Genomic DNA, 27525 nt, shown 5'->3' on the forward strand with positions numbered 1-27525 from the left:
ACGCTTACGTGGGCACACAGCCTAAAGGAGTCTGTGTCTTTATTTCAATTAAAGGATTTTTTAATGGGTGTCTGTTTTCTTTACAATTTGACTATGGGGTTGGCCCCTTCCTAGGCTACTAACATAAGCCGTCAGCTGTCTGCATAGCCATTGCTGGCTATTAATTATAGGGGGACGCCATTTTTTTCCGCAAAATAATCTTTTATTAATTAAATACATGTCCAGTATTTTGCACACACACTGTATTAATTGTATTTGTCAGTGACATGTATATATCTCAATGTGAAATGAAAAAAGAAGAAATATGCAGCACTCACCAATATAGCTGAAAAACTGTGTGTCTTTATTTCACATGAATTCCCTCAATAGATATGTGGACATGCAGGACGTTAGAGGAATGCTAGGGGAGGGAGGTGTCGGGCAATCGCGATACGGCCGTTGCCCGGCACCTCCCTCCCCTAGCATTCCTATAACGTCCTGCATGTCCACATATCTATTGATGGAATTCATGTGAAATAAAGACACACAGTTTTTCAGCTATATTGGTGAATGCTGCATATTTCTTTTTTCATTTCACATTGAAATATTCATGTTTTTTCATGCAAGCTCCTCCATTTTTTAACTGAAATATATACCGCAATACTTCAGATAAATAGCTTCGTCTGTTAATGTGGTGATTTGTGTGCCCTAGTTTGCCGTTCATCTGTTTGCTTTTTACTGGGATCATTCAACATGTATATATCTACCTATTCTATATTGATGTACTGTATGTAATCCATCTCTCCTATCCTGTCGGCTCCTGCTGTGATTTTACAGAAGCCGGCAAATGAATTACCGGCTATTTTTCTATCTCTCTATGCAGTATAAAATATATATATATATATATATATATATATACACACACACACACACACACACACACACTATCGTTCAAAAGTTTAGGGTCACTTAGAAATTTCCTAATTTTTGAATGAAAAGCACAGTTTTTTCCAATGAAGCAAACATTAAATGATTCAGAAATACACTCTATACATTGTTAATGTGGGAAATGACTATTCTAGCTGCAAACGTCTGGTTTGTAATGCAATATCTTCATGGGTGTATAGAGGCCCATTTGAAGCAACCATTACTCCAGTGTTTTTATGGTACTTTGTGTTTTCTAACTGTGTAAGAAGGCTAATGGATGGTCATAATACCCTTGAAAACCCTTGTGCAAGTATATTAGCACAGCTGAAAACAGTTTGGCTGATTAGAGAAGCTATAAACCTGACCTTCCTTTGAGCTAGTTGAGAATTTGGAGCATTACATTTGTTGGCTCCATAAACTCTCAAAATGGCCAGAAAAAAAGAACTTTCATGTGAAACTCGACAGTCTATTCTAATTCTTAGAAATGAAGGCTATTCCATGCGAGAAATTGCCCAGAAACTGAAGATTTCCTACAACGGTATGTACTACTCCCTTCAGAGGAGAGCACAAACAGGCTCTCTAAGCAGAGTAGAAAGAAGTGGGAGGCCCTGCAGCACAACTGTGCAACAAGACAAGTGCATTACAGTCTGTAGTTTGAGAAATCAACGCTTCACATATCCTCAACTGGCAGCTTCATTAAATAGTACACGCAAAACGCCAGTGTCAACCTCTACAGTGAAGAGGCGACTCCGGGATGCTGGCATTCAGAGCAGAGTGGCAAAGAAAAAGCCATATGTGAGACTAGCTAATAAAAGTAAAAGATTAATATGGGCAAAAGAACACAGACATTGGACAGAGGAAGATTAGTAAAAAGTGTTATGGACAGACGAATCCAAGTTTGAGGTGTTTGGATCACACAGAAAAACATTTGTGAGACGCAGAACAACTGAAAAGATGCTGGAAGAGTGCCTGACGCCATCTGTCAAGCATGGTGGAGGTAATGTGATGGTCTGGGGTTGCTTTGGTGCTGGTAAACTGGGAGATTTGTATAAGGTAAAAGGGATTTTGAATAAGGAAGGCTATCACTCCATTTTGCAATGCCATGCCCTACCCTGTGGACAACGCTTGATTGGAGCCAATTTCATCCTACAACAGGACAATGACCCAAAACACACCTCCATTTATGCAAGAACTATTTAGGGAAGAAGCAGGCAGCTGGTATTCTATTTGTAATGGAGTGGCCATCGCAGTCACCAGATCTCAACCCCATTGAGCTTTTGTGGGAGTAGCTTGACCATACGGTATGCAAAAAATGCCCATCAAGCCAAACCAACTTGTGGGAGGGGCTTCTGGAAGCATGGGGTGAAATTTCTCCAGATCACCTCAGCAAATTAGCTGCTAGAATGCCAAAGGTCTGCAATGCCGTAATTGCTGCAAACGGAGCATTCTTTGACGAAAGCAAAGTTTGAAGGAGAAAATTATTATTTCAAATAAAAATCCTTTTTTTCGAACCTTGTCAATGTCTGGACTAGATTTTAAATTCATTTGGCAATTCATTTGATTAATAAAAGTATGAGTTTTCATGGAAAACACAAAATTGTCTGGGTGACCCCAAAAGTTTGAACGGTAGTGTGTGTGTGTGTGTGTGTGTGTATGTATACACACACACACACACACACACACACACACACACACACACACACACACACACACACAGTATGTATATTTTTTTACAACTCTTTTTTCTAATGAGTGAAGAGGGGGATGATTCTAATTTTTATATTTTTTAACATGTTTTAAAACCTATTTTTTCTTTTCTACTTTATTCTTTAGTCCTCTTAGGGGACTTGAACATGCGATCATGCTATTGCTTATACTGCAGTATCACAGTATGATATAATAGCACAGGTGTTAAAGTGTTTCTAAGGTGACTGACTCCTGGTAAACTGCTGATAATCCATGTCATGGTTTCAGTTTTCCTCTGTTGTGCATTTTTAGGGAAATGATCAGGGTTGATTCTTCATACTGTAATAATGTATTGGATTTTATTGTTATATGTCTGTATGGGTTAAACCCGCACTTTTCTGTAGGATGTTCGCCAGCGATGATATAATGCGTAAAAACCTCTCGGATGCAAGCAGAACTAAACTGCCTGATTACATGATGTCATCTGGCAGTACCAGCCGGGCTTAATCTGGAACACTTTAGTTTGTACGCTGCTTGATTTGGCCCCAGAACGCTTTTTGCCTGGCGTTCGGGGACATGAAGGCGTTTTATTATTTTTTATTAATTTACTTGATGGACTTTACATTTGGCTGGTATATAACCAGAGAACGCTATTAAGTAGTTGACAAATTCAATGTGGATATACATCATCCATCTGGCTCCTATATTTTGCACCAGGAATCACCTTAATGCAGGTAAATCAGAATACGTCATGAGCACGTTAGTAGGTATCAGCCATATGTGCTGCGGAATATGTCGGCGCTATAGAAATAAAATTTATTATTATTATATGTGTCACAGCTTCTATGGTAGATTAATTGTATTACATCTGGTTGTTTTTTTTGGTGTTTAGTCATAGATTTTGTTTTGCAAGAAAATGATTAAGCGTTGTCTATGGGGCTCCATTATCCTCCATCTGGTGTATGTTAGTATACGATAAAAGAAGTATGGAAAAGTACAGTGCATAACACTGTTATTCCATCCCACATGGGGGCCACTATATTGCTTTAGGCATCCATTAAACTGATACAGGTTTTGAAGCCAATGTAGCCTGAATAACAGATGTCACCATTGGACGGCCATCACGGTTCTTGTTAATTTTCATATATAAACTAAAGAATCTCATTTTTGACACTGGAAATCAGTAACATTTTGACATTTCATGTCTCAAACACCAGCTGGTTAAATATAGCTATTGAGAGCAGAAGGAACTGTACAGTTAGTTAGTTGTTGTGGCTGCCCTTCTATGTATGTCTGCCCAAATCTTGGTTTTCTGCCAAACTGTCTCCATTCTGTTGCCTGATGATGTGAGATATCTTCCTGATAAAGGAGGGGGGAGTGTGTAAATTGAGTCGATATTTCCGCATGTGACTGCTTTTGTGGCCTTCACTTGTTTATAGCTAGCTCTTAATCAGATAATAAAAAAAATGTCTTCTAGGGAGTGGATCTACCAGCGACATACAGAACCAGTGGTTTATTTTCTGCTCATGATCATTAAAGGTCTGTTGACTTTGACTGCCCGGTGACATGATAGGACACAGATCGGTAAAAGATGTTTAACCCCTTAGCGACAGAGCCAGTTTGCAGCTTAATGACCAGGCCAATTTTTACAATTCTGACCACTGTTCCTTTATGAGGTTATAACTCTGGAACGCTTTAATGGATCCCGCTGATTCTGAGATTGTTATTTCGTGACATATTGTACTTCATGTTAGTGGTAAAATTTCTTCGATAAGTCTTGAGTTTAATTATGAAAAAAACGGAAATATGGCGAAAATTTTGAAAATTTAGCAATTTTAAAACTTTAAATTTTTATGCCTTTAAATCAGAGAGATGTGTCATACAAATTTCTTAATAAATAACATTTCCCACATGTCTAGTTTACATCAGCACAATTTTGGAAGCAAATTTTTTTTTTGTTTGGAAGTTATAAGGGTTAAAAGTTGATCAGCGATTTCTCATTTTTACAACAAAATTTACAAAACCATTTTTTTTTTAGGGACCACATCATATTTAAAGTCATTTTGAGGGGTGTACATGACAGAAAATACCCAAAAAGTGGCACCATTCTAAAAACTAGACCCCTCAAGGTGCTCAAAACCACATTCAAGAAGTTTATTAACCCTTTAAGTGCTTCACATGAACTAAAGCAATGTGGAAGGAAAAAATTAACATTTAACTTTTTTTTGCAAAAAATTTACTTCAGAACCAATTTTTTTTATTTTCACAAGTGTTAAAAGAGAAAATCAACCACAATATTTGTTGTACAATTTCTCCTGAATACGCCGATACCCCATATGTGGGGGTAAACCACTTTTTCAGCACACGGCAGAGCTCGCAAGGGATGAAGCGCCGTTTGACTTTTTCAACGCAGAATTGGCTGGAATTGAGATCGGATGCCATGTTGCGTTCGGAGAGCCCTTAATGTGCCTAAACAGTGGAAAACTCCAACAAGTGACCCCATTTTGGAAGCTAGACCCATTAAGGAACTTATCTAGATGTGTGGTGAGCACTTTGAACCTTAAAGTGCTTCACAGAAGTTTATAACGTAGAGCCGTGAAAATAAAAAATCAATTTTTTTTCCACAAAAATGATATTTTCGTCCCCAAATTTTTACTTTTACAAGGGTAACAGGAGAAATCATACCCCCACAGTTGTTGTGCGATTTGTCCTGAGTACACCGATACCCCATATGTGGGGGGGGACCACTGTTTGGGCGCATGGGAGAGCTCGGAAGGGAAGGAGTGCCATTTTGGAATGCAGACTTTGATGGAATGGTCTGCGGGCATCATGTTGCGTTTGCAGAGCCCCTGATGGGCCTAAACAGTGGAAACCCCCCACAAGTGACCCCATTTTGGAAATTAGACCCCCTAAGGAACTTATCTAGATGTGTGGTGAGCACTTTGAACCTCCAAGCGCTTCACAGAAGTTTATAAACGCAGAGCCGTGAAAATAAAGTCTTTTATTTCCACAAAAGTGATTTTTTAGACCCCAATTTTTAGACCCCCAAAGTTGGTAAATAGTGGAAACCCCTCAATTCTTGCTCCAACCCTAACCCCAACACACCCCTAACCCTAATCCCAACCCTAACCCTAATTCTAACCCTAATCCTAGTTCGCCCTAACCCTAGCCTAACCCTAACCATAACCCTAATGGAAAACTGAAAAAAAAAATATTTTCTTTATTTCATTGTTTGCCTATATAAGGGGGTGATAAACGGGGGGGTTATGTACTATTTTTTTTTTTATTTTGATCACTATGATCGTTTATCATAGTGATCAAAATAATGAATGGAATCTGCCAGCCGGAGCCGGCAGATTCCCGGCGGGCGCACTGCGCATGCGCCCGCCATTTTCAAGATGGCGCCCATCGGAGGGTGCCGGCGGGACCACCTGGAGGGGACGGAGGACCATGGAGAGGTACCGGGGGGGGATCGGGGACCCTATTTCTCTCTCCTCTGATGTGCGATCACATCAGAGGAAAGAGAAATTTAATGCATAATCGCGTTTTTTTTTTTTTGCGGTCGCCGTTATAGGGTTAATAACGGCGATCGCAAAAGCGAAGTCGGTAAAAACCGACCGATTCATGTTCTCTGGGGTCTCGGCTACCCCTGGCAGCCGAGACCCCAGAGAAAATCTGACACTGGGGGGCGCTATGTACTTTCTCCACAGCGCCGTGAATTAACGGCGCTGTGGTTTTAGTACACTCAATTACCGCCGTTAAAAGCCGTATCGGCGGTTGTTAAGGGGTTAAATGCCTGTTTACATAGGTAGACCAATGTAAAGAATAGACACTGAGCGATATGTAATAGGTCGCGCAGTGCACATATGCTGCCATGGTTCCCAGCAGCGCGAGTCCTGTTTATACAGGAGAATGCAAAGCTGAGAACACTGATCTGAGCAAAAAATCATTTTCCCCAATGACTGCGCGTTTTACTTGTTTATCAGGTGATCAGCAGCCTGTTTACACTGCAGGATAAACGTGAAACGATTGTTTTTAAGAACACTTGTTCACAATTAGCTTGCTTTGTACAGTGGCATGTAAAAGTTTGGGCATCCCTGGTCAAAATTACTGTTATTGCGAACAGTAGAGATTGGCTGACAACTGGGTGTTCGGGTTCGACCGAAAAGTTACAAAAAGTTCAAGTTCAGGTACTAGAACAGTACCTGGACCCGAACACGGACCCCATTCACTTGACTGGGGGGCCCGAACATCCAATGTTTTCCACGCTGTCATGTGCATGACAGCGCAACAAACATGGCTTCTGATCGGCAGGGATGATATAATATAAACGGCAAAAAAAGGGAAACGGCACAAAAATATATATAAAAAAGTGAACTTTAATGCCTATTGGCATGGCGACGTTTTGGATATAAAGTCCTTTCTCAAGAAGCTGGCGACGAAACGCGCATCGGGGTGAGGGGATGCCAGGAGCATCTCTGCCACAGGTATATTGTTTCCCTTCCATATGACGTCTATTTGCATTTAGGTTAGGGACTTTACCATGTTCCCCCTTGGATCTGGGTCAGGCTGGTCACAAATTCACATTGTTTACTCAAGGTTTACCAGAACATAGGGTATTATATATAAGTTGATACAGTTACATTGCTTTTGTGACCTCATAATTTCACATTGTACTGCCCAGTAATGTGTTACTGATTCTGTGGAGGGTTGTTTTTGCTTGTTTTTTCAGGGCATTCTGTTAACATTATTCATCAATAAGAAATGTATTGATTTGAGCAGCTATTTTAACTATATGCCTTTGGGTTACCTTTCTATGCTGTAGTGTTTAGCCCTTTCTATATTCTGGCTGGTGTCCCCTATTATGGTTACTCTTCCTTTTTTATTCCTGGTTTATATTTTTCTTGAATAAAATTCTTGTTTTTATATTGATTGTTATTTATGGGATCTTTTCATTGTCCTATGAGGACTTATATTTGACTAGTTTTGTACTTGATGTTAGAAGTGCCCCGTTGATATTTGGCCATTTTTTGACTTAATATTAAAAACATGATAACTAAGGAGATGGCAATATGTACTGTACAGCAGACGAAAAATCACTGTGCAAGAAAATGAGTCATATTTACGGGTATAAAGTGCATAAAAGTACATAATCACTTATTAGGAATAAAGTTGACGTTCTGTATAGCTCCAGCTACTAAAGTGTCATACATTATATTATACATCACCACAAGTAAGCATTAGTATGCATGATAAGAAACATATTAGTAAAGTGCTAGGTGCATAGAGGGTAGAGAAAATGCTAGGAGACCCTGGAAACTATCCCAGACAGGTGCTCCAGATCAGAGGAATCAGATGTTTAAGGGTAGAGCTATAGTGGCATTAATCTGAGTCATCTGTCTGCAGACAGATGGGGGGGGAGTAAACATTGGATTGCTAAACAAACCATAATATCAGAACTCAAACATTAGATGCTGATAGACATATTTACCCACAGTCAGGACTTGCAGCAGTGGACACCTTAACGCGTTTTTCGGCTGTTTCTTCCTCAGAAGCGGTGCATGAAGCTTCAGCAGGGAGACCGGCCGGCAGAGGAATTCTAGAGTTCTGTAGATGGACCACGGTGGAATGATCTTGCTCTTAGTCAGTTTTGTCATGGCCTGTCTGGAAAACTAAAAGACGCATTAGCGCTTTACGAGTCTCCAGAGTCGTTGGAGGCCTCCATGACTCTGACCATACGCATTGGTAGACACCTCAGGGGTAACCTGTTGTAACTCTGCCCTCCCATGGTACTCTCAAACTGAGGTTCTCCCTGTGTGCTCTGAAGAACTGATGCAGTTAGAAGGAGCCTCCCCGCGGTATGTGTCTCATACGGTTCAACAAAATGGGGTTGTGATTTTTCTGCGGTCAAAAGGGCATTTCAATGGGGTCTGTCCTTTACCGGAAGCACAAAAAGTCGTCTGAAAACTTCTTAGCCCAAGTTGTGTGGATGATAACCACCTGGGGGTAAATATCTCCTCTGCATCTCAGTTTTTCTTACCTGCATAAGTGGTTATTGGTATGAAAACTGGGAAAATATCCATCCTCTTGGATAGTGGGGCGGGAGCCAATATGTGGTCGATGCTCGTTTCGCATTTGAGCTTGGTCTTTCCTGTAATACTCTGGTGGAGTCCGTTGCCATACTTGCAGTTGACACAGCGCCTCTCAGTCAGGGAAATTTTATACAAGAAGTACATGGTGTGAACCTGCGCACACGGGCTCTTCACATGGAGCTCCTTTCTAGTTATATCTTGGAAAGTCTTCCTACCCTACTCCTAGTGTGCTGGGTCTTCTCTGGTTGACTAAACATAATCCGGTCATAGACTTGCAGGCCAGAGAGATTATTAAGTGGAGTGATTTTTCCAAAAATAATTGCCTAGGTCTTCCATTTAATTTAGCCTGTGTATTTGTTTGGTTTACCTTTCATTTCTGTCCCATGTCTCATGAGGTGGGGAGGGAACAGATTAGGGTTTTTACAGGAGCATAGTAAGACTGGCGACTCTGGCCTCTCTACCTTTAAGAGTACCCCGGGACAGGAATAGTTAGGGTCCCAGCTCCTGAGACAGTTTGAGGTCCCTCTTCCTTACTGAAGACTGTGACAGCCAGGTGATGCAAATTTCCCTGCTTTATAAAATCCCATCCTCCTCTAACTTTGTGTCAAAAAACAGCAGCCATGGATTGTTCTAATCAGCTGCTTAGTGGTTGTGGCGCATGTGTTGTAAAGTATATTTTGAATGCTGTTAACAGAGCAGAGCTGCAGCTCAGGCAAAAATAGCTTACCCCTTAATCTTGTACATAAAATAGAATACATTAAATAGATAGCAAATTTATATTTTTCAGAATCTGTGTTTAAGTAGTAATAAGATATAGGTATTTACATGATCACAAACATTGGGGCACCTCAGGGGTGTGTTTTGTCCCCGTTACTGTTTTCTCTCTATACGAATGATTGCATCTCTTCAGCAGACTCAGTAAAAATCTTGAAATTTGCCGATGATATGACACTGATTGGTCTCATCAGGAGAAATGCTGAAGACTTGTATCGGAGTGAGGTGAAAAGAATATGTGACTGGTGTAAAGCTAATAATCTTGTACTCAACACTAAAAAAACTGCTGAGATGGTTGTGGATTTTAGGAAAGATCAACATGAGATACTTCCAATCTACATCCATGACGAAGTGGTTCTTAGGGTCACAGAGACCAAATTCCTTGGTGTTATCATCTCTCATGATCTTAAATGTGGGAAAAAACGTGGGTGCTGTTATAAGAAAAGCACAACAGAGGATGTTCTTCCTGCGTAAGCTGAAAAGATATGGTTTGTCTAAGAATCTGCTGATCTTATTCTTTAATTCTGTCATCAGATCTGTGATTTGTTCCTCTCTGATAGTCTGGTATGGGGGAGCCACTGCGCATGACAAACTCCGCTTACAAAGGACTTTCAGAACAGCAGAGAGAATTATAGGTTCCCCCCTGCCTAAAATCCAGGATCTTTATGAAAAGAGTATTCGATCCCACGCATTGAAAATTTCATCCGATCCCTCTCACCCGGGACACTCCTCATTCCAACTAATCCCTTCAGGACGTCGCTTCAGAGTCCCCAAATGCAGCACCAACCGCCATATGAACAGCTTCTATCCACTCTCTGTTCAACAATTAAATCGTCATGTGTAGACTATATACTGTATCTGTCTTATTTAGATGTTACTTGTTGTATCTGTTGTTATATATTATGTTGCCTCTTTGCCACAAAGAAAATTCCTTGTATATATGTAATATGTACTTGGCGATAATAAATTTGATTGATTGATGATTGGCAGCACTCATAGTCAAACATATGTCTTATCAGCTCCCAACTTGTACTCAGCTTTTTATTTAACCGTCGCCAATTACAGCCATCAGGTAGCATTTCAGTTACCTTTCCTCCTGCTGTATAGTTTGGGAAGAGATTTCCACTGGTCAACCTACAGAGCGCCAAGTTATGTTACTGCCTATTGCTGACCAGACTTGTGTGGCATCTTCTGCTTAGCTGCCTCCAGTTGCACATACTTAGATGAACAAGCTTGTTTCTCCTTTCTTCTGCTTTCTTTCTTGAAAAGTTATAGAAGCACTCCATTACAAGGGCCAAGATTCTTATAAGACTACCAATGTGGACCTGATCCTTGGTGTGAATTTCTCTCCTACCTTCAGCATCCTTTCATTGGGTGTCTACTAAACACCATTGAGATGGCGTCTATCAAACAATTCGTTGGGTTTCTTTACTTGGTGTCCGGGGTTTCATGGCATATGCCTATACCATGAAATATACAAGATTGTCACTGAAAGGACATTTGAGAAGATGATTACAAGACTAGGTCCGCCTTCGTTTTACCAGAAGTAATGAATGTGTGTCACCACTGTAGATGGATGTAAGAAATCTATAGTTTATCACTGATTGAACTTTCTTTTATCTTTACAGGTATATATTATTAATGTCACCTGGTCAAGTGGCACCTCAGAAGTCATCTATCGAAGATATAGCAAGTTCTTTGACTTACAGGTAAGAAATGGACAGTGATTCTTGGTTAATACAAACCATTCTATCAGCCATATGAGAGACTATATGGATACAGCTGCTCCCAAGATTGCTAGCTTAATTTTTTTTTCTGGACAGCTTGTCAAAAATAACACACAACCAAAATTTTTCATGCACATATTAGAAAACAACAATAATTCACTACGATTCTAAGTTTAAACATATCTATAGCTCTTTACTCTGATATGAACGCTTTAGGCTAGTTTCACACTAGCGTTTATGAGCGCAGCAACGGCCTGCGCACGGCCGCCGCTAAGCCCCGTCCCCTGCCTCGCCCGCCGGTAGCTCCGCCCACCGGCGCATGATGCTGCATGCGCCCTGCGTCCCCTATCTTTATCACAGGGGGCGCAGGTCGGCCGCAGTATGCGTTTGGCGGCGCATGCGCCTTTTTGACGGTGCGCCGACGCAACCAAACTGCAGCAGGTTGCGTTTGGAGCAGGTCGGCGCACCGTCAAAAGGACGCATGCGCCGCCAAACGCATACTGCGCACGGCCTGCGCCCCCTGTGATAAAGATAGGGGACGCAGGGCGCATGCAACGTCATGCGCCGGTGGGCGGAGCTACCGGCGGGCGTGGCAGGGGCGGGGCTTAGCGGCGGCCGTGCGCAGGCCGTCGCTGCGCTCATAAACGCTAGTGTGAAACTAGCCTTAGCTACATTCACTTTGATGTGATGAGAATTACAGTCGTAATAATATGTACAGGTTTCTCCATCTTAAAAAATACATCATGTACACATCAAATTGTTTTACAGATCAGGAAAAAAGAGCGTTTTTTATGGACTATACAAAAATGTTTGGACTTCGGCAACCCTGACTACTGCCTTTACCTGTGTATTTGATGTCAGATATACATATTTCTCTATAAGGCTGTGTGCACACATTGAGTAAATGGATGCAGAAGTTTCTGCAGCTCTTGGCAGGACATGTGCATTTTTGCTGCATTTTTACACTGATTGGATTGAGGTCACTTGTGAAAAAAGAAGGACAAAAACTCAGAGAATTGACATGCTGCAGATTATTTTCTGCATCAAGTCTCCAAGTCAAGAATACGCAACGTGTGCATGACACTTCAAGTTTTTCATTCACTTTGCTGGCAACAGTATTTTTTCAGATTTTACTAACAAATCTGCATGGCAAAAACGCACTAAATCTGCAACGTGTGCACAAGCGTTAGCATTTCGAAAAGGTCCAATGTAATTCAAAACATCACACCGTATGCTTTCTTTGCAGAAAAAAACTAAATCAGAGTGTAGCGTGCCTTAGGACAAGTTCATACTAGGCGTTTTTTCATGTTTTTTTTTTAATGCAAATTTTCAGCTGCGTTTTACAGTACCAGTTACATCTGAGAATTCAGAAATCTCATGCATGCACCATGGTTTCTTTTGTCATCAGTAATTTGTGCTTTCCATGTTTTTTTGCAAAATAGAGCCTGTCATTTCTTTCATTTTCTTCTTCAGTGTTTTTCTCCTTCGCCTCATTGGGGGACACAGATACTGTGGGTGTATGCTTCTGCCACTTGGAGGCTGACACTAAGTGAAAAAAAGAGTTTAGTTCCTCCTCCGCCATATACACCCTCTCCCCTATTGCAGGCGGAAATCAGTTTTTTGCTTAGTGTCCATGGAGGCACACGTCTGGTTTTTTGCTCCAGATTTTTTCCATGAAGACTAGACAGGGGCAACGGATCCTATTGAAAGGGTCCGATTTCCCCAAACCAACAACGGGCGAGCACGTGCGAGTGTCCCTCCACGTATCCTCCCGCGACGTGGGACACGATGCCGGACTTAGCCCTGACCACCCCTAGGTATTGAAACCATGGGCTGTACAGAGGCACAAGACTAGTCCGTGCGGCCCCCCACTGCTCCACCAATGCTTAGACTGCGGTGCTGCAAGGCAGCGGACGGTCCCTCTCCTCACCCCCTGAAGGGGTTAGATGGAGCTAGGGTGCCTGCACCATCCTATTTCTCAAGGCCCCCTCACATACCTGAGCTGGGAAGCCGAAGAGGATCGTCAGTGAGGAGAGGGCCTGGGAGGGCTCCTGTGGCGAAGATCTGGGGCTGGAGCCCTTAGCCGGCGGATACCACTGGCCATTCTTGGCTGAGTGTGGCTGCAGATGGAGAGCGCGGTGCGGAGCAGCCCGCGCCAGTAAGTAGCGCCAGTTTTTGCGGCGCCATGGAAGGTCCGCGCCCCCCCCCCCCGTCCCCCCCTGCGTCGCGGGCAGGGGATAAATTGAGGCCGGAAGTTCCGCCTCCGGGTCGCGCGTCACTTCCGGCGGCCTGCCCCCCCAGGCCTGGGCGGCGGTGGATAAATTTAGTCCCCGGCTTCGGAGCGCGGCTAGGCCGCAGAGCCGGAAGTACCGCCCTGGAGCGGTTTATATGCTGGCGGACCACCCCACAGCTGGTGGCGCACGATTTTGGTGTGGAGGCGTCCAGGAACGTGGGGGCACAGGACTGGGGTAAGTGCTGCCAGAGAGGCCACGCTACAGGGAAGACGAGGTGCTACCTCCTCCCCCCTCCCCAGCAGCGGACAGATACAGCGTGTCCGAAAAAGCAAAGATGCACACTTTTTTTTACACTGCATGCAAATCTCTTGTCGGGCTGCGTTTCCGTGGGCACAGAGCAAGCGATTATGCGAAGCCTGCGAGTCCAAACGCGCCCAGGAGCCCTCCCCTGCGACTGCGACTGAGGTCCCGAACCCCCCGGAGTGGGCTCAATCACTGTCACAGTCCATGGCGTCACTTACGAGGGCAATAGAGTCCCTTCAGGCCCCAGATAGGGGCAGGGACAGTGGCTCGCCGGCCTTAGAGGGAACCTCTACCTCACTAGAGCCTTCGGCTTGCAGGGGCCGCTCTCATTCCAGGCAGACCCGGGGGAAGAGAATCCATGCGGTGTCGCACAGTCCATCCGGTGCTTTGCAGAAAAAAACTAAGTTCTGCTTCTCGCTCCCCGTCGCCAGTGGTTGATAGCGAGCAGACCTCAGATTCGACTCAGACGAGCCCCTTGACCTGGATGCTCCAGGGTCACGTGAGACAGTGGACAGCCTCATAGAAGCTGTCAATCAGACCTTGGGGATGGAGGATGATCCCGCAGCGGCTACAGGACATAAGGTGGTGTTTAAGCGAGTGAAGCGGCCGCACAAAATTTTTTCCTCTCACCCTGAGTTTGAGGACATAGTGCAGCGACAGAGGGAACGACCAGACAGGCGTTCTCGGGTCAAAAGGCACTCGAAGCAAGGTATCCATTTGCCCCGGACCTCCGTAAAAAATGGACGGAATCTCCAATGGTGGATCCACCGGTGTCACGCCTAGCCACTAAAACTCTGTTATCCGTACCTAGTGGTTCCTCTATTAAGGATCCCACGGATCGCCTCATAGAGAGCTTAGCTCGCTCAGTATATGAGACGTCAGGATCAGTGCTCTCTCCCTCGATCGCAGCAACTTGGGTAGCCAAGGCCATGATCTCATGGTCAGAATCATTAAACAAGGTCGCGCAGGTGCAAGAGCTACCTGCAGAGATATTGGAGATCGCGAGTCAGATCGCGATGGCCGGAGACTACGTAATCAATGCATCTTTGGATGCGGCCAATTGCTCAGCACTTGCTGCTGCTAACGCAATTTCTATCAGAAGAGCTCTATGGTTAAGGACATGGCGGGCCGATTCTACTTCTAAGAAGTCCTTAACTTCCCTGCCCTATCAGTGTGGCCGTCTATTTGGGGAGAAGTTAGATTAACTTATCTCCGACTCCACAGGAGGAAAGAGCGGTTTTCTCCCTCAGCAAAAGGTCAAACCACCTTTACGCCACCCTTTTCAGGCACATTTTCGGGCCTTTCGCAACCCCGGGTGGACCACAGCAGCCAATTCCACCGCTTCAGGCCACCCCAACCAGGATAATGAGCGGCAGGTCTCATATAGAACCAACCCATTGGGGAGAATGCGTACTCAACAGCCCAGATCGAGGGGATCCAGATCCCAAAGATCGTCAGCCAAATGACTCGAGGCGTTTACCAGACGACACCAGTAAGGTGGGCGGCCAACTACTCTGGTTTCGCCACGTCTGGTTCAGTGTTGCAGACGACGCATGGGTAAAGGAGTTGGTGGCCTCGGGTTACAAAATAGAGTTTGTCAGAAACCCTCCAAAACATTTTTTTCTTTCTTGTCTTCCCAGGGTGGATACCCAGGCAAGAGCTCTGTTGGGAGCCATCGAATCGCTCCAGCGCAGCGGGGTAATTGTTCCCGTGCCAGAGCATGAAAGGGCTCAGGGCTTCTATTCCAACCTGTTTGCGGTTCCCAAAAAGGACCGGTCTGTCAGACCTGTTTTGGACCTCAAACATCTGAACAAATTTATCAGGGTCAGACATTTCCGGATGGAGTCTCTCCGTTCAGTCATATCGGCCATGGAGCAGGGAGAATACTTGGCCTCGGTCGACATCCAGGGCGCATATCTGCATATTCCCAACTTTCCTCATCAAAGCTTCCTGCGTTTCGCCATCAACGGTAAACATTTTCGGTTCGTGGCGCTACCTTTCGGGTTAGCCACGGCTCCTAGAGTGTTCACAAAGGTTATGGCAGTTGTCATGGCCATATTGCATTCTCGAGGCATAGTCGTCTTGCCTTGCTTGGACGACCTATTGGTCAAGGGCCCTTCAAGACGGGCATGCGAGGGAAATGTCAACATAACGCTAGATACTCTTGCCTACTTAGGGTGGTTGGTCAATGCGAAGAAGTCATCCCTTGTGCCCGCTCAGAGGATTTCCTTCTTAGGAATGGTCTTCGACACTTGCCGAGGGTTGGTGATTCTTCCTCAGGAAAAAGCCCTAGCTCTCCGGCAGGGAGGGAATTCGGACTCTTCGCCAACCAGTCCCTCATACTATTCGTTTCGGGATGAGGATTCTAGGAAGAATGGTGGCAGCAATGGAAGCAATACCGTTCGCCCAGTCCCATTTTTGCCCCCTGCACCACGCTCTCTTGTCAGCCTGGGACAAGAATCCTTTCATTCTTGATCAGCGGTGCTAACTGTCCTCTCAAGTCAGGCAGTCGCTCGGATGGTGGATAACCAGTTCCTCTCTGACCCAGGGGAAACCCTTCCCCCCCAGACAAATTGGTTGGTGATAACAACCGACGCCAGTCTCCTCGGCTGGAGAGCGGTGTTTCGCCACCACACGACCCAGGGACGGTGGTCGCCACAGGAGGCACGCCTCCCGATCAACTTATTGGAGATACGAGTAATTCGGCTGGTTCTGCAGCAGTTTCATCACTTCTTAGCAGGCCGCCCCGTCCGGATCCAATTGGACAACGCCACGGCGGTGGCTTACATAAATCACCAAGGGGGCACCCACAGCAGAGCAAACATGCGCGAGGTGGGGCACATTCTTCATTGGGCCGAAGCAAACCACTCGGTGATTTCGGCAGTCCACATCCCGGGCGTGGAAAACTGGGTGGCAGACTTTCTCAGCCGGCAGGGTCTTGTGTCCGGAGAGTGGTCACTACATCCCGAGTTCTTCCAGCAGTTTTGTCAAAGGTGGGGAACTCCGGATGTGGACCTGATGGCATCCAGAGTGAACGCCAAGGTGCCCACATATGTCGCTCGGGCCAGGGACCCGCAAGCAATCGCTGTGGATGCGTTGGTTCTGCCATGGAACCAGTTCCACCTAACATATCTATTTCCCCCACTGCCATTACTCCCAAGAGTCATCAAAAAGATCAAGACGGAAGGGCTTCCGGCGATTCTGCTGGCCGCAGACTGGCCCCGTCGAGCGTGGTACGCAGATCTAATGCAGCTGCTCGCCGACATTCCTTGGCGACTGCCAGAGCGCCCAGATCTACTTTCTCAAGGGCCGATTTTCCACCCGAACTCAGGGGCCCTGTGTTTGACGGCATGGCCGTTGAATCTTGGATTCTAACCCAGGCAGGGTTTGGGAGCAAGGTGGTCGCTACAATGGTTAGTGCCCGGAAGCCTGCTTCAACACGAATTTACCACCACACCTGGAAGGTGTTCTTTGCTTGGTGTTGAGGCCGGAGTGTTTCTCCACTGAGAGTCTCGATTCCCAACATCTTGGCCTTTCTTCAGTCGGGCCTAGACTCGGGCTTGGCGCCAAGTTCCCTCAGGAGACAAATATCGGCCTTATCCGTCCTGTTCCTGCGCAGAATTGCTACGAATTTACAGGTTAATACTTTCATCCAGGGAGTCTCCCACTTGGTTCCTCCCTATAGAGCGCCTATGGACACCTGGGACCTTAACCTGGTCCTAAGTGTTCTGCAGGAAGCTCCATTTGAACCACTTCAGGATGTCTCTTTGAGGTACCTTTCCTAGAAAGTGGTGTGGCCATCACTTCTATCAGTCAGGTTTCAGAGCTGGCGGCCCTATCCTGCAGAGCTCCATTCCTCACTTTCCATAAGGATAAGGTGGTGCTCAGACCAGCCCCTCCTTTTCTGCCGAAAGTCGTGTCCTCATTTCACATTAATGAGGATGTTGTCTTGCCTTCATTTTGTCCAGCACCGGTGCACCGTGTGGAAAAGGCTCTTCACACGTTAGACCTGGTAAGAGCCCTCCGGAAGTACGTGTCGAGGACGGCACCCTTTCGTCAGATGGACACGCTGTTCGTGCTCCCCGAAGGGCGCAGGAAGGGACTCGCTGCCTCGAAATCGACCATAGCCAGATGGATTAGTTTGACTATTCAGGAGTCCTACCGCATTAGAGGCACGTCGTTTCCAGCAGGGACCAGAGCACACTCTACTCGGGCAGTGGGCGCCTCTTGGGCGCTTCGGCACCAGGCTTCGACGGAACAGGTTTGCAAGGCAGCAACCTGGTCCAGCCTGCCCACATTTGCCAAACATTATAATACCCATACTCAGGCCTCGGTGGATGCGAGCCTGGGTAGAAGGCTTCTTCAAGCAGCGGTGACGCACCTTTAAACAAGAGGTGCATGTAGCTTGGATCGGTGAGTCAATCTCCCACCCAGGGACTGCTTTAGGACGTCCCACAGTATCTGTGTCCCCCAATGAGGCGAAGGAAAAACAGAGATTTTTGTGATTAAACTCACCGTAAAATCCTTTTTCTCCGAGGTGCTCATTGGGGACACAGCACCCACCCTATTAGCCAAGTTGGCTTCTATTTTGTTTAATTTATACACATTTATTTATGTGATATAAGGGTGGTCTTTTTTCTGGACATGCTGTACCTGTATTAAGGCTGATTTTGTTGTCCTCCTACTGCTTTGGCACCAAACTGATTTCCGCCCGCAATAGGGGCTAGGGTGTATACGGCGGAGGAGAAGCTAACCTCTTTTTTTCACTTAGTGTCAGCCTCCAAGCGGCAGAGGCATACACCCACAGTATCTGTGTCCCCCAATGAGCGTCTCGGAAAAAAGGATTTTACGGTGAGTTTATCACAAAAATCCCTGTTTTTCAACGTTTTTCACCAATTGACATGAATAGATGTTGAAAAAAACGCAGAAAATCCTCCGAAAAACACAGATATTAGGTTTTGCTGCGTTTTTTGTGCCAAAACCTGATTCTGTAGAATAGGACTGTTTTTTTTTTTGCGCTAAACTTTATCAGCATGCACAAGAGACAAATCTAGCATGCCAAAAACGAATAAAAAAAATGTAGCAAAAAAAGAAGCCAAACCTGCTTTTTTTCTGCAGCTTCTTTCCTTCCAAGAGATTAGGTTTTGCTGCAGAAAAAAACACCTTGTGTGAATTTACCCTTACAGTAAAAGTACATCATCCATTGCACAGTGTCTTACAATAAAACTACACATAGTATAGAGTGCTTTACAATAAAACTACACCACAGAGTGCATTAAAGGGAACACTGCCACTAGAAAAAACGCTATTAATAGTGTTATTAACTAGCACGGCACCCGCACTTAGCCGAATGCTGCAGGGGGAAAATTTACTTTATTCCTCCTGTCAGCGTTCCGGTTTCAGTCACAAAGGCAGCTCTGACGCAGGTTGTCACCTGCGCCTCTGACCCTGACTGACAGCTGGCCCCAATGCAGAGCGTATTTCAGAGTAGAGTGCTTTACAATAATACTACATCACACAGTGTTGATTGTCTTACAATAATACCACATAACACAGAGTTGATTGTCTTACAATAATACTACAACACACAGTGTAGAGTGCCTTACAATAAAATTGCATCACACAGTGTAGAGTGCCTTACATTAATACTACATCACTCAGTAGAGTGAGCCTTACAATAAAACTACATCACACAGTGTAGAGAGCCTTACAATAATTACAATGATACATCACATAGTGTAGAGTGTCTTACAATAAAACTACATCACATGGTGTAGAGTGTCTTACGATAATACTACATTCCACAGTGTAGAGTGTATAACAATAATACTACATCACACAGTATAGAGTGTCTTCCAATAATACTACATCACACGGTGTAGAGTGTGTAACAATAATACTACATCACACAGTATAGAGTGTCTTACACTAAAAGTCATCACACAGTGTAGTGTCTTGCAATAATACTACACAGTGTGTAACAATAATACTAATCACAGTGTAGAGTGTCTTACAATAATACTACATCACACAGTGTAGAGTGTGTAACAATACTACATCACACAGTATAGAGTGTGTAACAATAGTACTACATCACACAGTATAGTGTGTAACAATAGTACTACATCACACTGTGTAGAGTGTGGAACAATAATACTACATCACACACACAGTGTAGAGTGTGTAACAATAGTACTACATCACACAGTGTAGAGTGTGTAACAATATTACATCACATAGTATAGAGTGTGTAACATTACTACATCACATAGTATAGAGTGTCTTATAGTAGTACTACATCACACAGTGTAGAGTGTGTAACAGTACTAAATCACATAGTATAGAGTGTGTAACAATAGTACTACATCACATAGTATAGAGTGTGTAACAATAATACTACATCACACAGTATAGAGTGTGTAACAATACTACATCACATAGTATAGAGTGTCTTATAATAGTACTACATCACACAGTGTAGAGTGTGTAACAATACTACATCACATAGTATAGAGTGTGCAACAATAGTACTACATCACATAGTATAGAGTGTGTAACAATAATACTACATCACACAGTATAGAGTGTGTAACAATACTACATCACACAGTGTAGAGAGTGTAACAATAACACTACATCACACAGTGTAGAGTGTAACAATAATACTAATACTACATCACACAGTGTAGAGTGTGTAACAATAATACTACATCACACAGTATAGAGTGTGTAACAATAATACTACATCACACAGTATAGAGTGTGTAGCAATACTATATCACATAGTATAGAGTGTCTTACAATAGTACTACATCACACAGTATAGAGTGTGTAACAATAGTACTACATCACATAGTATAGTGTGTAACAATAGTACTACATCACATAGTATAGAGTGTCTTACAATAGTACTACATCACACAGTATAGAGTGTGTAACAATAGTACTACATCACATAGTATAGTGCGTAACAATAGTACTACATCACACAGTATAGAGTGTGTAACAATAGTACTACATCACACAGTATAGAGTGTGTAACAATAATACTACATCACACAGTATAGAGTGTGTAGCAATACTACATCACGTAGTATAGAGTGTCTTACAATAATACTACATCACACAGTATAGAGTGTGTAACAATAGTACTACATCACATAGTATAGAGTGTGTAACAATAATACTACATCACACAGTATAGAGTGTGTAACTATACTACATCACATAGTATAGTGTCTTATAATAGTACTACATCATACAGTGTAGAGTGTGTAACAATACTACATCACATAGTATAGAGTGTGCAACAATAGTACTACATCACATAGTATAGAGTGTGTAACAATAATACTACATCACACAGTATAGAGTGTGTAACAATACTACATCACATAGTATAGAGTGTCTTATAATAGTACTACATCACACAGTGTAGAGTGTGTAACAATAATACTACATCACATAGTATAGAGTGTGTAACAATAGTACTACATCACATAGTATAGAGTGTGTAACAATAATACTACATCACACAGTATAGCGTGTGTAACAATACTACATCACACAGTGTAGAGAGTGTAACAATAACACTACATCACACAGTGTAGAGTGTAACAATAATACTAATAATACTACATCACACAGTGTAGAGTGTGTAACAATAATACTACATCACACAGTATAGAGTGTGTAACAATAATACTACATCACACAGTATAGAGTGTGTAGCAATACTATATCACATAGTATAGAGTGTCTTACAATAGTACTACATCACACAGTGTAGAGTGTGTAACAATAGTACTACATCACATAGTATAGTGTGTAGCAATAGTACTACATCACATAGTATAGAGTGTCTTACAATAGTACTACATCACACAGTATAGAGTGTGTAACAATAGTACTACATCACATAGTATAGTGCGTAACAATAGTACTACATCACACATTATAGAGTGTGTAACAATAATACTACATCACACAGTATAGAGTGTGTAGCAATACTACATCAGATAGTATAGAGTGTCTTACAATAATACTACATCACACAGTATAGAGTGTGTAACAATAGTACTACATCACATAGTATAGAGTGTGTAACAATAATACTACATCACACAGTATAGAGTGTGTAACAATACTACATCACATAGTATAGCGTGTCTTATAATAGTACTACATCACACAGTGTAGAGTGTGTAACAATACTACTTCACATAGTATAGAGTGTGTAACAATAGTACTACATCACATAGTATAGAGTGTGTAACAATAATACTACACACAGTATAGAGTGTGTAACAATACTACATCATAGTATAGAGTGTCTTACAATAATACTACATCACACAGTATGGAGTGTCTTACAATAATACTACATCACAGTGTAGAGAGTAACAATAATACTAAATCACACAGTGTAGAGTGTGTAACAATAATACTACATCACACCGTGTAGAGTGTGTAACAATAATACTAATAATACTACATCACACAGTGTAAAGTGTGTAACAATAATACTACATCACATAGTATAGAGTGTCTTACAATAGTACTTCATCACACAGTGTAGAGTGTGTAACAATACTACATCACACAGTATAGAGTGTGTAACAATAATACTACATCACACAGTGTAGAGTGTGTAACTATAATACTACATCACACACACAGTGTAGAGTGTGTAACAATAGTACTACATCACAGTGTAGAGTGTGTAACAATAATACTACATCACACACACAGTGTAGAGTGTGTAACAATAGTGCTACATCACACAGTATAGAGAGTGTAACAATAATACTACATCACATAGTATAGAGTGTCTTACAATAGTACTACATCACACAGTGTAGAGTGTGTAACAATAATACTACATCACACACACAGTGTAGAGTGTGTAACAATAGTGCTACATCACACAGTATAGAGTTTGTAACAATAATACTACATCACACAGTATAGAGTGTCTTACAATAGTACTACATCACACAGTGTAGAGTGTGTAACAATAGTGCTACATCACACAGTATAGAGTGTGTAACAATAATACTACATCACATAGTATAGAGTGTCTTACAATAGTACTACATCACACAGTGTAGAGTGTGTAACAATAACACTATTAATACTACATCACACATTGTAGAGTGTGTAACAATGATACTACATCGCACAACTTAGTGTCTTAAGGGCCTGTCACACTAAGAGATATCGCTAGCAATATCGCTATAACTAGTGACGTTATAGCGATATTGCTAGAGATATCTCTGTGTCTGATACTTACCTACGACCCACTCCCCCGCTGGTTATCGCTGATCGCGCGAGAACGTCCAGGACTGTTTCTCGTCGTCAGCTTCCTGCGGCGCTTCCTGCTGTGAGGACGAGCGACGCGTGGAGCCGGGCGGGAGGACGCAGGATCGCCTGGTGTGACAGGTAAGTAGCGACCCCCGTCCCCAGCGATGTCGCTAGTGAGACACATGAGTACAGACAATATCCAGGTTGTTTTTTTAAAGTTACACTTATTTTCTTTTTTTTGCTAACCACAATATCCAAAATGTAGATTTTGCACTTTTTCCACTAGATCACTCAGGAAGCAGCGCTATACTGTGCACAGATGGTTATCCAGTATAAACTAACTGCTGAATGAGGAAGTATCTTATAACCCACACTATCGGTGTTTTCCAATTTCAGATGATTCAGATTTAGTGTATCTAACTGACACTACCTGCACCACAGAATTCTTCTTTTTTTTTTTAATGTATTTTTAGAAAAATCAGTTTAAAAAAAGATACTTTTCCTTTTATATGCTTTTGTTTCAACTAGCCCATATCCTTAAAGGGAATCTGTGAGTAGGATAAATCCTCCTAAGCCGTCAATATGGGCACGCAGGTCATAGAATGCGCAATAAAATTATACCTTGATATTAGTGATCCAATATCTTATTCCCAAAGAAATCCACATTATTCTTCATATGTAAATGAGCTGTTCAGGACTATGGACCACATGAGAATCTTCCTCCAGAGCTTATTGTAAATGACAGTTGACGTTACCAGTGTGAGACATGTAATGACGGACAGGGTGCTCCCCTGATCTTCATGTCTCACACTGGTAACGTTCTCTTTCAAATGAAATAAACTCTGGAATCAGATGCTGGGGAAGATCTGTCCCCGGCCCATAGATTTTAACAAGTAATTTGCATATTAAGAAAAGCGTGGATTTCTTGGGAATTGGACTGCAGATATCAACATATAATTTTAGTCAACTTCTTATGACCTAAATGCCCATTTAGACGGCTTAGGAGGGTTGAACCTACTGACAGATTTACTTTAAATTATGACTCCAAATGGTGTCTATTAGCAGGCTTTATGGGAAATTTCTCAGCAAGTGCCCATATTTTGAGTCTACATGCGATCATGAATGTTCTCCTTAGGCCGGTTTCACATTTGCATTTAGGGCCGCAGCGTCGGCCTGCGCACGGCCGCCGCTAAGCCCCGCCCCCTGTCGCGCCTCCGCCGATAGCTCCGCCTCCGGGTGCATGACGCTGCATGCGTCCCCTATCTTTATCACTGAGGACGCAGGCCGTGCGCAGTATGCGTTTGGCGGCGCCTGCGTCCTTTTGACGGTGCGCCGACCGCAACCAAATTGCAACAGGTTGCGTTTGGCACTGGCACTTCTCTTCATTTGTTAAATCAGCAGTTGGTATACCAGAGCTGTGCTAAGTATAGCTGCAGGATGACACTAATCAAGCAAACCTAAGGGAGCTGGAGACAAAACCATAAGATGGCTTATTAAAGGACATTCCAGGAAAGACTGTGTAAGGTCCATTGTAAGTCTGAAGGTGCTTTCCTGCCCTGTTTTTTCATGTGTACTCATCCCCCTTAGGTTCCTCTAGGAAATATAGGATGACAATTAGTTTTTCTGATAGTGTTTGTTTAAAATTACATCCTGCTGTTTTGTGCCTATGGTTACAGACTACAACCAATCCATATGTAGTCTGATTCTACAGTGTGATTCCTTTCCATCTATGCACTATTTTTTGCTGATCATTTGATCACAGCTTTTTCTTTATGAATTCTTGAAGATTTGTTTCATTATCTATTCTAAATACATTTCAGCAATACATATTCATTCGATAATACAATAATATAATAACTAGTAAACTAATTACTAACTGCATTATGTTGTGCTGCCTCAACTTGTTTTGATAGTAAACTAATTATGTTTGCAAACATGGTTAAGAAAAAAAGCTTATACATAGGATATTACTCTACAGATAAATTCAGTTTCACATAGGAATGCAATGTCCAGCCACTACACAGTGTTCAGGTTTCCTCACCTGACAGTCGCTTAGGGAATGTACACACATTAAGTATTTGGTGCAGAAATTTCTGCATCATTTCTCTTGGCAGGAAAACCGCAGATGCAAAAATGTCAACAGCCATTCTAAGCTGAATTTGCATGCCCTCGTCAGATCGCAGCCGCTAAGCAGCTTGAGGCTGGGCCAGTAGCGGCATGGGAGACTGGCTGGGAATCCCTGGTCCTGTGTCAACAGCCATTCTAAGCTGAATTTGCATGCCCTCGTCAGATCGCAGCCGCTAAGCAGCTTGAGGCCGGGCCAGTAGGGGCATGGGAGACTGGCTGGGAATCCCTGATCCTGTGTCAACAGCCATTCTAAGCTGAATTTGCATGCCCTCGTCAGATCGCAGCCACTAAGCAGCTTGAGGCCGGGCCAGTAGCGGCATGGGAGACTGGCTGGGAATCCCTGGTCCTGTGTCAACAGCCATTCTAAGCTGAATTTGCATGCCCTCGTCAGATCGCAGCCGCTAAGCAGCTTGAGGCCGGGCCAGTAGCGGCATGGGAGACTGGCTGGGAATCCCTGGTCCTGTGTCAACAGCCATTCTAAGCTGAATTTGCATGCCCTCGTCAGATCGCAGCCGCTAAGCAGCTTGAGGCCGGGCCAGTAGCGGCATGGGAGACTGGCTGGGAATCCCTGGTCCTGTGTCAACAGCCATTCTAAGCTGAATTTGCATGCCCTCGTCAGATCGCAGCCGCTAAGCAGCTTGAGGCCGGGCCAGTAGCGGCATGGGAGACTGGCTGGGAATCCCTGGTCCTGTGTCAACAGCCATTCTAAGCTGAATTTGCATGTCCTCGTCAGATGCAAAAATTTGCATTTTTGCCATGTTTTTTTTCTTGCGCTTTTGGAGCAGATTTTTCCCCACTCATTAGTATAGTATGGGGGAAATCTGCAACAAAAGCACTGAAAGACTTGACTTGCTGTTAGTACGGAGCCCCCACATTTCATGCCTAACCAGGTTAATTGAAAAGCCTATACCATGGGCTGTCCTGGCTGAAGTGAATTGTGTTTTCTGCTCTCAGCAGACAATCCAGTTGATAGATCATGAACGCCTTCTGAGGCAAAAACAATTTAAAAGGTCATGAAGGTTCTTGCTGACCACTAAAATTTAAAATTGACTCCCGAAGCAGTGTAACTGACTCCTAAACTCTACAATATTACATGATTGCCAGCCGTCCTGCGATTCCTGGGCTGGGGTTTGGTGGTGAGACTTTAACGTCCGAAAAAACGTTGACATATTAGTTTATGCCTGGCATAAAGAATGTTTCTTAGTTTATTGTAGTGTTTATTATGTACCATCTACTATCAATGAATTGTTAACCCATTCGTGCTAGAGCCTGTTTTTTGCCTTCATGACCAGGCCAATTTTTTCAATTCTAACCAGCGTCACTTTATGAGGTAATAACTCCGGAACACTTCAACGGATCGTTTTTTCATTACATATTGTCCTTCATGAGAGTGGTAAAATTAGCTCGATATACCTTGCGTTTACTTCTGAAAATATCGTAAATTTGGTGAAAATTTGGCAATTTTCAAACTTTTCATTTTTATGCCCTTAAGCCAGAAAGTTATGTCACACAAAATAGTGAATAAATTACATTTCCCACATGGCTACTTTACATCAGCACAATTTTTGAAACATAATTTTTTTGTTACAAAGTTAGAAAGGTTAAAAGTTGACCAGCAATTTCTAATTTTTCCTTAAAATTTACAAAACAATTTTTAGGGACCACATCACATTTGAAGTGACTTTGAGGGGTCTATATGACAGAAAATATCCAAAAGTGACACCATTCTAAAAATGGCATCCCTCAAGGTGCTCAAAACCACATTCAAGAAATGTATTAACCCTTCAGGTGATTGACATGAATTATTGGAATGTGGAAGGAAAAAACTAATACCCCATATTTGTTGGAAAACGACTGCTTGGGCACATGGCAGGGCTGGAAAGGGAATGAGCACTATTTTGGCTGGAACAGGTTGCGGATACCATGTCACTTTTGAAGAGCCCCTGAGATGCCAAAACAGCAGAAACCCCTACAAGTGATCCCATTTTGTAAACTACACCTCTCAAGGATTCATCTAGGGGAGTAGTGAGTACTTTTAACCCTCAGGCGATTCGCTAAGTTGTATAACATTGGGCTGAGTAATTGAAATATTACTATATTTTCCACTGAAATGTTGCTTTGATCCCAAGTTTGCAATTTTCAAAAGGAGTTATAGGAGAAATCGAACAGTACAATTTGTTGTGCAATTTCTCCTGAGTTCACCAATACCCCATATGTGGTCAAAAATTACTTTTGAGGCTCAGTGCAAAGATCAGAAAGGAAGTAGCACCATATTACAGTGCAGATTTTGCTGGAATGGTATGAGGGTTCCATATCACATTGGCAAAGCCCCTGAGTTGCCAGAACAGCAGGACCCCCCCATAAGTGACCCCA

The 27525-nt window shown here is 43.2% G+C and overlaps 1 protein-coding gene across 2 annotated transcripts in view; it reads left to right on the plus strand.

Annotated features, from left to right (window-relative positions):
* Positions 1–27525, plus strand: part of SH3PXD2B (SH3 and PX domains 2B) — a 318808-nt gene that overhangs the window by 62046 nt on the left and 229237 nt on the right. For both annotated transcript variants that reach the window (XM_073575221.1, XM_073575222.1), the window contains exon 2: positions 11087–11167. In XM_073575221.1, the coding sequence (XP_073431322.1) occupies positions 11087–11167 (81 nt within the window). The remainder of the gene's footprint in view (positions 1–11086; positions 11168–27525) is intronic.

This window comes from Dendrobates tinctorius, unplaced genomic scaffold (assembly GCF_039654945.1).
Source record: "Dendrobates tinctorius isolate UK_male_01 unplaced genomic scaffold, ASM3965494v1 ptg000043l, whole genome shotgun sequence".
Lineage (NCBI taxonomy): Eukaryota > Metazoa > Chordata > Amphibia > Anura > Dendrobatidae > Dendrobates > Dendrobates tinctorius.